At 32.8% G+C, this 15,482-nt stretch overlaps 2 protein-coding genes across 3 annotated transcripts; both read right to left on the bottom strand.

Annotated features, from left to right (window-relative positions):
• Positions 1-268: 268 nt before the first annotated feature.
• On the bottom strand, positions 269-2,839 carry LOC149889845 (uncharacterized). The gene is made up of 2 exons (XM_090086080.1): positions 2,120-2,839; positions 269-2,016 (listed from the first exon to the last, which is right to left on the bottom strand). The coding sequence occupies exons 1-2, from the start codon at positions 2,700-2,702 to the stop codon at positions 881-883; spliced, it is 1,719 nt and encodes a 572-aa protein (XP_089942206.1). The 5' UTR covers positions 2,703-2,839; the 3' UTR covers positions 269-880.
• A 399-nt stretch (positions 2,840-3,238) lies between these two features.
• Positions 3,239-9,697, bottom strand: LOC145183133 (GTP-binding protein 2-like). Of its 2 annotated transcripts, none has more exons than XM_090085559.1 (11): positions 9,396-9,697; positions 7,069-7,095; positions 6,529-6,713; positions 6,326-6,434; positions 5,920-6,117; positions 5,604-5,775; positions 5,226-5,442; positions 5,002-5,137; positions 4,329-4,562; positions 4,082-4,246; positions 3,239-3,994 (listed from the first exon to the last, which is right to left on the bottom strand). In XM_090085559.1, the coding sequence occupies exons 1-11, from the start codon at positions 9,480-9,482 to the stop codon at positions 3,815-3,817; spliced, it is 1,710 nt and encodes a 569-aa protein (XP_089941685.1). In that variant the 5' UTR covers positions 9,483-9,697; the 3' UTR covers positions 3,239-3,814. The 2 variants fall into 2 exon arrangements, with proteins under 2 accessions (XP_089941685.1, XP_089941686.1); XM_090085560.1 differs by having other exon boundaries at positions 3,838-3,994; positions 4,093-4,246; positions 9,396-9,656.
• Between the last annotated feature and the right edge of the window lie 5,785 nt (positions 9,698-15,482).

Below are 15,482 nucleotides of genomic sequence, written 5' to 3'. Positions count from 1 at the left end.
GCCTGTTATTTTTTTAAGTTGTCTTTCTGTTTTTATTGAAATTGATTTTTTTGATATGCCTGGTGAAAATTGTGCAATATTTGGTTGTTCAACTTCAAGAAGACACAAAGGTATCAGCATTTTCAAAGTTCCTACTCCAACTAATGATGCAAATAAGAAATGGAGTAATGACCTCATTACACTGTTGTAAAAATGACCAAAAACTACTTTGAGCTGACCCGAGAAAACTGCTTTGACAGGGTGAAACTACAATGTTTCCTGACTCCAAAAATGTAAAATTTGAAATCTAACTATTTCGTCCGAGAAAATAATTTCGATTTTTAGTTTTTAGTACTTTGCACAATAGGGCGAAATGACAGCTTTTCAAATTTTGCATTTTTACAGCATTCAAAAACTCTTCAAAATAAGCATTTATTACTCCAAAACATAACTGTCTAAAATTCACTTGAATAATAGTTTATTCTGACACAACTGATATAGTTTTTCATTAACAAGATGGAAATAATAAACACTTTCTTAAATAATTCTTTTAGTTATTCTAAGCCAAAACACAAAAACAACCTCTTGATTCTAAACACATAAAGAGCAAATGGTACATAAAATAAATTCTTCTCAATATTTGATTCTTCACAAATGCTTGCTGTTGTAGTCCACAACACATGAAAGAAGCCTCTTTGCATACTCAGGATGATTGCGGTCTCCTTTGTATCTCTGCCAATGTGAGCTGAAATTATGATGCATTGATTCTGTTGCCTGCTCACTAAAGATCCCCAAGGGAGCCCTTTTGATCTCAATGAATTGCTTCACATGGAAGAAAACAGCATGAACTTTTGGAGTCACACTGATGTTCATGATTGCCAAATATGAGTCTCTGAAGCAATCAATTTTTTTCAGAAAAGTCATCCTCCAGAACCATACCAAAACATGCTGTCACCACAGACTTAAACTTTCGAAGGGCATCAATGATTCCAAAGACTTGAAAAGCACACTCAGTCTCTGCAATTCTTTGAAGGAGGTCAAGATTGCTGAGAAGCTTGTGACAGGCATTCCCTGCAAACTGCCCACCATGGTATGGTTCTTGTTGAATGTGGAGAGCTGAGGGCCACTTGACAACATTGGAACAAACTTCTGTCATGGCTTTGTACATGTGATTGACCACACCAAGGAGAAGATGGAGTTCCATTGGTGGTATGAGCTCCAAGATGAGTTTGTTTTCAGAACCAGATAGCAAAGGCTCATGCACTACATTGCCAAAAGATCTTGCCTTTTTGATATCACCACCAGACTTAGCAAACTCTTGATAACAGGCAACAAGTGAGCCTAGTGTCCTCAAAGATCCTGATTGAGAAAGATGCTTTGATTCTGTGTTGCACCAAGAGCAAGGGTGAGTACTTGCATGGCTCTGAAGGCCACAAAGGATGTTGGCAAGTTTCATGTCGCATGAGACAACAAAGTTGACTTTGTCTAACTTGATTAAAGACAAGATCTGCCTCACATTTTCAAAGTTTTCTGGTAGTCCTTCTGATAAAGCCACAAGCATTTGACGCTTTACACTACTGTCTTTGGCAGTCCTCTGAGTTAAAAGTTTTTTCCGTGGTGGTGACCTTGAATCACAGTGAGAATCCAACTCCATGATGCCAAGAGAAACTTTCAGAAATCCTCCACCTCCATCAATTCCCAACTTGACAATATGATTCTGGAAAACTCTTCGAGAAAGCAGGACTTCATTCAAAAGCTCGGCAAGATCCTTGCAATGCACAACCACAAAGTCAGTGGAGTTACTCTCTGATAAAACTTGGATGCTGGTTTGAGTAAAAAACTCAGACAACTGTTTGCCAATGGCTTCAAACTTAGCTAGAAAACTAGTCTCCACAATCTTGGTGTCACTGACTCTGTTGATGGTTGATGCCAATTTCTTCATGCCAAGGTTGGACAGTCCTGTGTTTAGCTGAACTTGTACAAGATCTTCAGTTTTGATGCTGGGTTCAGGAAAAAGAGCTCTTGCACTTGAGCTTCCTAAAAATGAAATTATATTAACACTTTTTGTAATTTTAAGTTTTAAAATTAAAGGTATTCCTTCTGAACCTGCCATCTTTATATGTATATATAAAAGTATCACCTGTTTTAACTCTAAGTGGTGGGCCGCCTTTAGGATGCGATATTTTGGCAGTACCACCAGGTGTGGAAGGTTTAATAGAGATGACTTGAGTAGCTATTTGCTCTGCAGCGAGTGGATCAGCTGTAGCTAGCTGCTTGAGATTCTCTCTAAAAGTGAATGGAGTGCACTGATGTGGCAGACCTCTTCCAACTAGACTCAAACAATCACCACATCTTTGAGGGGTACAATCTTCCACAGGTTTAGAATAGTCCACTGGGCTCTTCTCATTCAACTTCAAATGTCCAACTTGACAAATAAGACAGTTGCAACCTTGATCTCTTGTTGGTGGTCTAACTTTTATAGATGAGAAAGGAAACAAAGGTGGCAGGTTAACATCTTTTCCTTCATCTTTTCTCCGAAGAATTGTTCGACATGAGTCACAAATGCCTCTTGGCACTCTGGTATCAGTCAAATCAAGACTTGTATGGTAATGCTTGAGGATCTTTTCAACAAGGAACTGTGTCAACTCTCGAGAGCACTTCTTCAGACACAAGACACAGACAGATTTCCGACAATCTTCATGATTTTTTGAAAAATTTGGCATTTTGAAATTTTTCTCACACAACTGATAAGTGAAACACTTTAAATAAACATGTTCACTGCCAATTCCCGGAATTTTTAGCTTGTTTACAATTTTGATGCAAAACTTAAAACAAACATGTTCACTGCCTATTCCCGGAATTTTTATCTTCTGAGTTAAAATAAATACAAATTATACTTGCTATATAGACTGTTATGTTTTAGAGTAATAAATGCTAATTTTGGAGAGTTTTTGAATGCTGTAAAAATGCAAAATTTGAAAAGCTGTCATTTTGCCCTATTGTGCAAAGTACTAAAAACTAAAAATCAAAATTATTTTCTTGGACGAATTAGTTAGATTTCAAATTTTACATTTTTGGAGTCAGGAAACATTGTAGTTTCACCCTGTCAAAGCGGTTTTCTCGGGTCAGCTCAAAGTAGTTTTTGGTCATTTTTTACAACAGTGTATCAGTTGTCTCTTGAATCTTAAAAGATCTTGCAGCAACAGTATGCAGTTAAATTTACTTTTAATTCGCAGTCAAAAAAGGAAAACAACTTAAATGTTAAACATTAGATTTTTGACCATATTCTACAAGTTTTACTATTTACATAATTTCATTAAATGTGATCGCTCTTTACTATACATGTAATACAAAGACATTTCAACATGCAATGTATGAAATAAAGGGCAAAATCTTATATACAACATATTAACAAACCTGTATATAATAGTGAAAAACGTACAAAATAAAAGAATATTTGAAAATTGCCAAAAATAAAGGTGTTATTTTTAAAAAGAATCGCTTTCTAGGCTCATGTAATAACTGTGATTAACATATATAATATGTAGTATAAAATCTTTTTAAAAGATAAAAATTTCAACAAAACAGAAAACCGTTAAATGCTACCATGACTTTTTATACAAAAGAACGTTTTATACAAAAGTACGCTCTTTTTACACACGAACTAAACACCTATAAGAATACACATCTGCTATTATTAAACACTAGCATTACACGAGTGAGTATAAACGAGCATTATTATTCTAAAGATATACGCATTACAGAGAATGCGCGAGTACAACTGTAAACTAAGCTGTTATGTAGAAGTGTGAATAATGAAGCTCTAAGTAACAATTCATTCAGAATCACTGGTAGAGATTTTATTCTCTTTTTTGTAAGGGTAAATGCACTTGATTTCGCCTACTCCTTTGGTTTGACCTTGGCGCAACAAAACTCTGTCTCCTTTGCGAATGTATTCAGGCCGAACGATAAAACTGAAAACGATATTCGCTCGTTGACCGGTAAGCAAAAAGTCCTGAAAAACATACACAAAATGAAAAAATAAAGAAGAAAAAAAAATAAAAATTTTAGTGGGTTGTAAAAAAAAAAAAAAAATACACACTTTGTCCATACTTCTGATTGCGGCAGTTTGAACAACATTGGCGACGTGAAGAGAGGCTTGGAATTTTTCTGAAATTTTCGTTGTATGAAAAAGTAAAAAAAAGTCGACTTCGAATTGCAGGCAGGTTACAGGTGGGCTTTCTTTATGCTCCAGCAATACCTGACCCTGTAACAATCAAGTCGAGTTGAAAACCTACTATTTACTTTTGGTATGAACAAATGTAAAACTTACTATTCAAAAAACCTACCCTACGGCATATAAATCCGTTTGGTAAGGCTGTTAAAGATATACAGGCGTTGTGCCCTGCCTGTATAAGTCGACATGGGGAACGGTTTCGGTGGATTGAAGTGACCACTACAGGAAAAAAAGAACCATCATCTGATGGACCAATTATCATTCGATCAGTTTCTCTAATTGTACCAGATCGCAATGTTCCTGCAAGAACTGAACCCACATTCAGAACTGTGAACACCTCATCAATCTGATAACAATAAAATGTTCAATTGCCATTAATAACTAAAGTAGGTTCATTAGTTTATTTCAATTGAGAAAGTTTCCCTCAAAGTATTTTACTAAGTTTTGATTGGATTAGAAAAAAAAGTTTTAAATATATTTATTCAAAGTTTTAACAACAGGTTTCAAAAGTTTTAGGTGATTTTAAGTGATTAAGTGCTAAACAAAACATTCATGACTTTAGAACGTTAATTCTGGTTGCAAATCCTGATCGACATCTTTGTTGGTAAAATGAAATGTAAAGACAATCAGCCGTAATTTTTTTATTTTTATTTTGTTTTTTAAGTTTATAAAGAGCACCTAATAAAAACGACCCTTTTTTTGTAATGCCTAATTGAATTTTTCTAATCGAATGTCTAAAAGTTCATGTCTACTTGATGAAACATTTAAAAAAAAAAAAGCATTACTTGAAACTCAGCAGATTGTTGAAGAAGTTCATCTTGTTGAAGCTTTGTTTTTAAAGATGGCAACACATTAAAAAAAGAACGAAGCAATTCCAAGTTTTTACCAGTCACACTTGATACTTGGAAGATTGGTGCAATTCTGAGAATAGAAAAGTTACTTTTACATGATTTATTCAATTATTACTCTTAGAAATAGTAAACATGCTCAAAGGGAACATTCTCCTTACTGTTGTGAGGAAAAATTACTGGCAGCAGACAACACATCCTCTTTGTCATTGATAACTAAAGGAATTTTTTTAAGTCCTGTTGATTTTAGAATTTTTTCAAGCTGATTTATAGTTTTCAATACTGTTTCTTGATCGCAGAGGTCAATTTTGTTAACAATAACCAGAAAAGGAATTTTCAATGCTACAGCAAGTCCAAGGTGCTCTCTTGTTGTACCCACTGAAAAAAAGCTTCTTTGTTCAAAATTTTATAGCACACAATCATATATAACTGATATATAAAACACAACTAGTTTATCAAAATAACTTTTTTGAAGCAGTAGCTATAATAGAACATTACAAATAACCTATTATATCTAAATGCTCTTATTCATAACATACCTACACCTCTGTTGGCAGCAACAACTAAAATTACAACTTCAGGAGAACATCCTGTAAGACCAAAAATTGTAGTTTTGATATACTTATGATGGCCAGCTAAATCTAAAAATGTTATTAACTTTGATGCTGAAGAGCATATTTCTTCTGGAGATGAGATGTTACAGTTCAGCACCTACATGAAAAAATGTAGTTCTTATCAGTAGAACGTTCTTATGAATCTCATTTACACAAAACTATTATTTTACAAACTTGTAAAGATCAATTTTAAAATAACAAAAAATTTTTACACTGATACTGACATCATAAAATTACTTACTTGCCCTTTTGAATCAAATCCAAGGATTTCATGGCTTATGCTTGATGTACGCCCAGATTGAATTTCATGTAAATGACGAAAAACATTTAAACGGGCTCTTCCTCTACCATTGTCCAGGTCCCCATAACATAACACCCCAAGAAGTGTGCTTTTTCCAGCATCAGCATTCCCAAGACAAGCTGCTCTAATTTCAATGAACTAAAATTTATGTAAAAGCACATGGATGACTTTAAAAATTGACAGAGGCAAAATTTTGTATTGAAAATCTTATTAAATCATTTAAAATAATTGAAAGCTTTTCTGAGGTAAATTCTAAAAAAGTTAACTTTTAAAAGCTTCAAACTGTTGGTAATAAATTTGTAAAATAAAAAATTGACACTAATGTTCTCAAGTATTTAAAGCAAACCTCTTGACAATCAGGTATTTTTCTGACAAGTACCTCAACAGCAAACTTTGATGGCTGATCAAGATTTTCTATTGTTCTTTCACAGATAGTTATTGTCTCAGCATCTAGTCTAAAAACAAACAAAAAACTTTATAACCTTATAAAAACTTGTAAAAAAAAAGTTTAAAGGCTTGTGTTTTATTTTCATGTCTGTAAAACTAAACCTATTTGCCATTTCACTTAGTGTTTTCATAGAAGCATCTAGATCTTCTTTAAGAAGACCAGTCATTAAGCCATTGTCTTCAACTCCAATCTCATAAACTGCTTCACCATTCCCTTCTTTTAGGCGCCATTTCATTTGTGTGATAAGGTGTTCAAGGCGAACCTCTGTCGGACAAACAAGCTTTAGCTAAATAAAAAATAAAAACTTGATTTAATTTATTTAGTAAACTAGTAAAACTAACTAGCCTTATGATACCCTACATTTACTGTAGGTTTCAGGTGTTACTAGTCTTCTCATGTCTGATATATTTCTTAAAGCAATGTTAAAAAAAGATAAAGTGGAACTAACACTCATAGTTAGGCTATACATATTCAGTATGCATTGCTATATACATGCAGTATCCAACAAATTAGATTTTTTCCCATGGGGTGTATAGGAATTCTAGGTTAATCTAATAAGTTTAAAATACATCATTTTTAGAAGCTTTACTACAAAATACTTTAGATTTATTATATGCTTAAAACATTTATAAAACCATTACCTTGTATTCTATGTTCCCCTCCTCAACCTATAAAAATTGAAAGCACAGTAAACATAGGTATGTAAAACAAGTTGTCATATGTATACATATATATTTAATTTTTGTTTAATAGTCTTCTGATCCAAACCATTTTATGAGAATTGATGATATAAATTACAGTAAAAATTCTAGGGCAAAAACTGGAAGAGGTCCCCTACAACCCCCTAGATTTTGCTGAGGACCCAGTTTAACTAACAATAATATTTACAACTCTATATTATTTTACGAACTAACAATATAATTACACATTTACAAAGTGTTTACTTAATTGTTACTAATGGAGACTAAAAAGACTACCATAAAAACACCATATTTAAAGCATTTACATGTGCTTCTGCAATAAACTTTGAAAATTAACAATAAATAATTAACTCATTTAAATTCTAAAAGTTATCATTTACATCAACATTACAAAAGTGTCAAATTATCTTTTACTAATATGATAAGTTGTTAATTAAATTGTATCACTTTAATTCTAATCATCATATTAAACATGACGTTGTGAACCATAGAAAAAAGTGAGATGAAAAAAGAGGATCAAAACAGTAATCAGTGACATTACACAAACTGTAGTTAAAAAAATTCATGTCAAAAGGTTAAAGGAAAATAAAAAGGGAGTTAATAAACAAACCTAACTTTGATTTAATAACAATTATGAAATTGCTTAGGGCTTAAGTTGTGAAAAAAGACGTTTTTTTGGTATTATTTTTTTTTCATGAAAAATTTTGTGCTTTTTTCAATTTTATCAATAAAGAGAACTTTTTAATATATCAGTAGGCTGATATTTGATTATTTATTAATTCTAAATTAATTTTGGCAAGTTTTCAGTATTTAAAAAGGCTAAATTGTGCATAGGAAATATCAGTTTTGTAGCTCTGTCTGTTGTTAATCTATTTAGAGTCAGCTGAGTGTATGTTGGAATGGCAACTAAAAGTCTCTTAACAAAAGCAGTTGCTTGTAGCAAGCCCAAAATTCCACTAACAATTGTGAAACTACACTTGTCACCACAAAAGTCCTTGCAACAATTTTTTTTTCTTTTTTTCAGGTTGTGTTTTTTGTGAATGGTGACTAAGAGAACTCTCAACAAGTGCCTCTGTTAAAAGATTTTTTTTTTAAATCTAAGCACTCTATGTGTTAATATGATTTAATCCAGTTTCTAAATTGTTCATTTGTCTGGGATCAACAACACGGTCTCCTTCCTTCCATATTTTGTAACTAATTTAATAGTAGGACAACGTGTGGGTATAACCTAAGATCAGTCACTTTTAACAACTTAACCATCCCACAAAAACAGATAACTAAACATGGAATAAATTACATTACATATCAGTGTATCCTTTCTTAGAACATCCTTTCGTACACCCTAAAAACAGATTTTATCCTTAAATCCAAGAATCTGTTCTTAAAGTCACTCCATCATTTTTACCTAAAAAGTTACACTTAACTTTATTCTTTACATCTATAACTTTTTTCTTTATGTTTATGTACATTTTATAATTTCTTATTTGTGTATATCTGTATATATGTATGTACATGTGAATACATTAAATAAATATTCGACCTATATTTTAACTCTTTTAAAAGTCTATTTTTATAAGTGTTACTTATAAATTTTTGTAAAGTCCTACTTTTACTATGTGACTAGTTTATTTCTTAAGTTTTTCTCTTGTCTTTTCTTTATATTATCTATTTCATTGTGTTTTATTAGTAAACTACTATTTGCAATGACCTGTGTTTTTTTTGTAACATCCTTAACACGAAGTATATTGATTGATTGATTGATTACAATAAAACACATACTTTTCATAATTTTGGCATTTTTATTAGTATTGATCAGGTTCATTTTTTAAACATTAACTCTAAGTAATTACTTAATAATACAATTAATACATTACAAAAAATGTATAAAAATAAATGATTAATAGATTTTTGTCTTAACTATTTATCAATTAAAATTAAAGGATAATTTAACTTTAATTTATAAATCATTAAAGTAAAATACAGTTGTGAAAAGAGAACCTTAGATATTTTAAAAAATTTCAGTGAACACTTCTCATTCTCAATTTTTACTTACAAAAAAGAGGCTGTGCAACAGAAAATAAAAATACTAGCAAACATACATACATACATACATACATACATACATACATACATACATACATACATACATACATACATACATACATACATACATACATACATACATACATACATACATACATACATACATACATACATACATACATACATACATATATACATACATACATACAATAAATGTTAGCAACCTCTGGAGGTAGGGAAGGAAACTTAGCTGCAGCTTCAGTCACAGTTGAATATTGTGTCATTCCAAAGCGTAGATTTGTAGTACTCATTTAAGTGGAAGAGAATACGATTGTATCTCCAGCTTTTTGATATGATTTCTTTCATGAAAACTGGTTTATGATAAAAGCTAATAGATGTAGTAAATAGCGAGTTAGTTCATTTTGAGCTCTTTAATAAAAAAATAAAACTACGTTAAGTTTTTATATCAACAATGACGTAAGAGAGGTATGGTGTAACTGCGGAAATAATGATTTGCCAAGTCTGCGTACGATACAAAGTTATTTCTGATGAAATGATGGTGTAATTTTTTTAACGATTTTTTGGATAAATAAAAAATCTCTCATAAAAACATATCTGTTGAAAAGTGAATATGTGAACGCATTTAAGCAAAAAAAATTTTATTCAGCGTTTTACAATTAGGAAAAAGTGGTAGATTTAGTTCCTACAATATATGTAAAAAATAATCGAGGTGGTTATATGACCAATGACTTAATGACCGAGGTTTTAGTCACATCGATTGTAACATTGAACCAACTTCACATTTAGGCGGCTTCGCAACGTTCTGTAAGCGACTTGAAGAGCAATTTGCAAAATTAATAATCGCGATACTTTGCAATGTTTAATGAACGCTATGGTACTTTTAAAATCACTTTTTTGTATTCTAAAGTAGGGGGGGGGGGGGGATGGACGGGCAAGAAGGATATGTTAATTTTAAAAATAAATAAAAAATATACGTTATAGCTATACGTTTAATTTACTTTTTTGGTTACAATGTTTGAACAAAAAATAGTAATATTAAGATTAAAATAAAATAAAAGCGAGTATCGTCCTCAAATAAAACAACTTTTTCATGATTTGAGTGACCGTTTTGCTCACATTTGGCGGATAAAATGAATACTTTAATCAAGCAAAACGAATTATAATAATCAAGCAAAGCAATCGTTGCAAAAATATGATCCTCGGTCGGAATATGAAGAACAAGTTTTGTGAATTCACTTTCTGCAAGTATCACACTGAATCCGATCCTCGATTGGAGAGTCGTTATACTTTTCGTTGTTGACAGTGCAAAGGAAGTCTTGTTTTTCTTTTTCTTTGTTTGTAGATGGGCCTCTTGTGGCACGTGTTTTTCTAATTTTAATATTTGATGGACCCGGAGTGTCAAACAACACTTTCTTTTTTCTCGTTGCAGCGTGAATCCTTTTTTCTGCGCCATCTTTACTATTGTGTTAGTTAAATTTTCTTTAGTTTTCTTTATTGGCAATATTTGAATGACATGAGTCGGCGATTGAGCAAAATGGTAAGCCTTGAGAAGAAACTGTGTCCGGTGGCAAACAGCGATTGGCTGATATCGAAACATTTGACTCAGCCACTGTTTGATTTTGCTCTTCTTTTCTAATGCAACTGACGTAGGTTTCTGGTACCATGTTTGCAGTACTTCCTTGATAAACCTCAGACGGTGCAAAATGTTCATCCCAAATAATGTGACTATTAAATGGATATATGCCGCTTGCACGGAATCCGCTGATTGCGTTTGCTGGTGTAGCTCCTTTCAGATACGCTCCCGTAAAAATTTTTTCAATGTCATACTGATTGATGATTCTGCTTGGATGTTGTTTTTGGAAAGTGTTAACTTCGATGTCAAAGTATTTTTTCATTGGCCCTTAAACTGCAACATCTAACGGTTGCAATTTGTATGATTTTGTGCGATTTATGATTGTCTAGTATTAAAAGTGCTTTATGTTCTTTAGTGGGGCGCACTTTTTGCACAAACATTTGCAGCCAGTCTAAAAACGTGGTAGAGTTAGTCTAACAACTGACGGTGGTTGTAGCTTCTTGACAATACTTTTTTAGGCAATTTCGTTGATGAAGTCCTTACTCCAGTTTCATCGATGTTAAAGATTATGATCTTTAACATCTGCTGAAATTTTGTGTTTTTCTATAACTTCTTCCAATAAGCTATAAAATCTAGTAAGAACCCAGCCAACACGAATAGCAGGGTCCCATATGGGGTCTTGATGGGCCGATACATGGGAGCCATGTAGAATAACTATGTGGGGCCAATGTTAAATTGGTCGCGGGCTCCAACTGGGTCCCATGTGGGCTAACCACGGTTCGGCGAAAATTGTTAATCCTACTCTTTCATTTGATTTTTCTTTAAAAGATACTTCAACGATACTTTATATACGCTTTTCTGTTGCTAGGGTTACTTCATTATAACTAAACATGACTTAGCATGTTGACGCGTAGACTAAGTAGTTAAACTTTAAGTCAATACATGACGTTAGTCAAGCAAATTGCGCATAAATCTAGATTTTAAAACAAGTTCGAGCCACTTTGGGTGAGACTGTTTGGTTTGGGAAAAAAAGCAAAGCTTTTGCATATCGTCAAGAAACAAAAAAAAATATACATGGATGTTGTAAGTGACTGTATTGATAATAAAAAAAAGTATTCAACAATTGCCCGAAGCCCTCACTCGGTTGGCACGGTTACCGTCGCGGTCTCGACTTCCCAAAAGCCTCTTTCCTAAGACAAAAACATACAAAATTGCTACTTTTCGTTGCATTTAGAACAGTTATATTAATTAATTCACTTTAAGTGATGACAAAATGATAATCCCCTATAATCCCCCCAGATTTAAATTTTGTGGATAAACCTTTCCATACCAGTACTGAAGATAACCTTTAAAACAGGAAAATTTTCAGCTTATTACAGATGGATACAACGAAAGTTTACAATACAGTTCTGCAAATTTGTTGGTATAGTTTTTAAGGTGAAGAGTTCTATTATGAAAGCACTCTTTTTTAATTCACACCCTAATAAACGTAGGATTTTCGTAACAAAGAGATTATATATACAAGAAACTTATCACTAATTACCTACTGCCTTCTCAAAGTCTTTTTTATTGACCTCAGCAGTTTTTTGGTTTCCTTTAATTGCCTCTGAAATACAAAATGTAATAAAACTATTAACAAAATTAATAGTGCATGTAATTGATTTAGCATCTTTAAAAGTGTTTGTTTTTTTAACTCTGGAAAGTAAGGAAGAAAATAAGGAACTCACATAGAAAGATACCATGGTTATTACTCTAAAACTATTTAATTTATAATATTGATTGAAAATTCGAAATGAGAGAATCATTGGAGTGTTAACTAGATTAGATTGCATTTACTGTACACAGTATCAAAAAGTCAGGTGGACCCAAACCCTCTCTTGCCACCACAACCAAAAACGTTAAACTTTATGGCTAAGTTGTTGCTCATCACAAAAGCCATCATCCGCTTTGTTATAAAATTAGCAATAAAATTCACCTAAAAAAAATTTTAAATTTTCTATGAAAGTAGAATCATAGTCCTGCTATCATTTTTTTAAAATTAATTAAATCAAGTTCTCAGACAGAATTGCCCATTTTGTTTGATGTGCCCATTTTGAATTGCCCATTCAGAATTGCCCATTTTGTTTGATGTGCCCAATTGAGTTGCCCATTCTGCTAACTGCTCTCGAACATTACAATCTGGTTCTTGCTCAACTTCTTCATGTTCTTCAAATTCATCTGATAAATCATTAGCATCGAAGTATACATCACAGTGTTCTACACAAAGATCAATATCTTCAACTTCCATCAAACTTCCTACCAAAAAATCTTCATCAGCAATATTTCCCTCCAAATCAATTCCATTCTGATATTCAAAACCATCAACAGTTTTTATCTCTAAAGTTAAATCCTCCTCAGCTAGAGCAACATCAAAAGATTTCTCAGCTGCAATGCGAAAATGCTCATCTACCCTAGAACGGATGTGACGTCGTCGACTTCGCTCGCTATATACTTTATTTGACATCTCTACAGTAATGTATTTCGAATCAAATACAAGAAATTTAGACAAATTTAGGAAAAAATTCACTATAGAAGTTTATTTGCCTCATTTTGGCGCGATAAAAAATATTTCATGGCCGATTATACTATAGATAGGCCGGCCGCTTCGCAGTGGCCGGTTTGATGGGCATCCCACATAAGACCCGTGTCGAATCCTATATTGCTAACCCTGGCCCAGATCAGCCCACGTAGTCCAGGTAAAAATTAGATGGGGCCCATGTTGGCTTGTTGGCTGGGTGGGAGCTTCTTGATTAAATCCTTTACACGAGCTATAGATGTTGATTCAGGAGATCTCAGTGCTAGTGTTGGATAGCGGAGCTTTAAATTTATAAACCATACTTTGCCAGCTATATTTCCGGAAAAACACCAGGTTTTTTTACTAACTATTTGCAGAAACTCTGCCCGCGTGAGGCCATAAAACAAAGAATCCGTTTTTGAACATACAACAGAAGCTGTTCTTCTTCCTCGCGTGTAAAACAGATACAAAGCGACCTTATTTCTTTACACAAGATCCATTCTTAATTTGTCTGTTCAAAGTTGCATAAGGAATGCCATACACTTTACTTGCTTTTAACGTTTAAGTTTTCCTCAGACCAACGAGTTCGTGTACTCTTACGCTTAAAATTATACACCATCTGCAACAAATTATTTTTAATTATACAGCGTATGACAACACACCGTGTAAATAAGTAAGCATTAAATAAGGAGGTCAAAATGGACACTATCCTTTTTACCCGGCTCCGCAATGCCCGTCGAGCACGGTTTGAAATAACCTCAAAATTAAATAAGTATGGTTTATAAAACACAAGATATATTATACTTGTTGCACTTCTGATAATATCAAATTTTACTAATATTATTGAAAAACGAATAGAAATTAACACAATAAAACTAACACATGGTACTTACGGTGGTTTTATGACTAATTTTGAAGCAAAATCACTTGCAAGCACGTGTACACTTGAATATCAATCGGCACCGTCGTTTATGCACTGACCGGCCACACTTTGAGTGTGACGCACCCAGTAAAACTACATTTGTAACTTTCAACCGGTTCTGTGGTGAACTAGGTCAGTATTCTTTATGCCCGTCCGTCCCCTAGTAAATTTTTGGTATTCTAAGTTGTAAATGTAAAGTTTCTTCAGCGTTTTTATCTCTATCATTTTTACAACACTAACTTCAAGTCTTGGTAAAGTTCCTTAAGAATGGAATGACATTACCACTCACGATTAGCATCACCCCCACATAACCCCTCTTCCCTGGATCCTTTACATCCCGCAGTGGAAGAATTCGCATTTTCAAACAGTTTATATATTTTAAAAGTTTTCGGTGAAAATTTTTAAGATAAATTGAAGATTAATTACGATTTAACACCGGTAATTACGATTTAACACCGGTAATTTGAGAAAGTATCGCTGTTGTTTTAAAAGTCATCTCAGCTGTGTTCCCCGTGTTTTACTAAAGGTGTTGTCAAACCGAAAGTTTTTCTTCGTTTGGTTTTTGCCAGAAATTTTTTGATGTTGATCTTGCACCCTAGATGAAATATTTACTCTAATATCCGAATCCAGCAAATAGTAAATATCCAGAATTACGAAGTTTATAACCCTAAAGTTAATGTCTTCTGATCAAAAGTTCTTTAACAACATCAAGTGTATTCGTCTCTCAAGGTTTAGCACAAGTTACAAGATTTAGTGGAATTCTTATACGTGCATTTAATGCCATAGTATTTAGGATTGTCATCTTAACTTAAAACTAGATCTTCGAGCAAAAAAATTTCCCATTTGTATGATTAAATCTAAATTTCCTCCCTCAAATTATTTATCTTCTTCTTCAGTTCTTTAATTCTCCTGTTTCCTTTTGATACTGAAAATGTATCTACAGAAATGAGGGCTGGATAGTTTTGGGTTAGTTCAGATAATGGTGTCTCCAACTTTCAACTTTCATTAAACTAATGAAATTTGAAATGATTTCTCATTTTTTATACTTGTAGTGAGATTAGCCTGGTTTAGTTTTATATTCGGTATGATGCTCCATCCAATTATTATTTTAAGTAGAAATAGAAGTTGCAAGATTCTTAAAAGTGTATGAATGAACAACTGTGCAGTAAAGTAATAGACCTGTAAAGTAAATCTTGCAAAATTTTTAGTGATTTTCAATGTTTTTGGATAACATGTTAACT

Source organism: Hydra viridissima, unplaced genomic scaffold (assembly GCF_058129835.1).
Source record: "Hydra viridissima isolate aposymbiotic clone 2 unplaced genomic scaffold, HvirCarnegie_v1 scaffold_4, whole genome shotgun sequence".
Lineage (NCBI taxonomy): Eukaryota > Metazoa > Cnidaria > Hydrozoa > Anthoathecata > Hydridae > Hydra > Hydra viridissima.
This window is presented reverse-complemented; position numbering and strand designations above follow the sequence as displayed.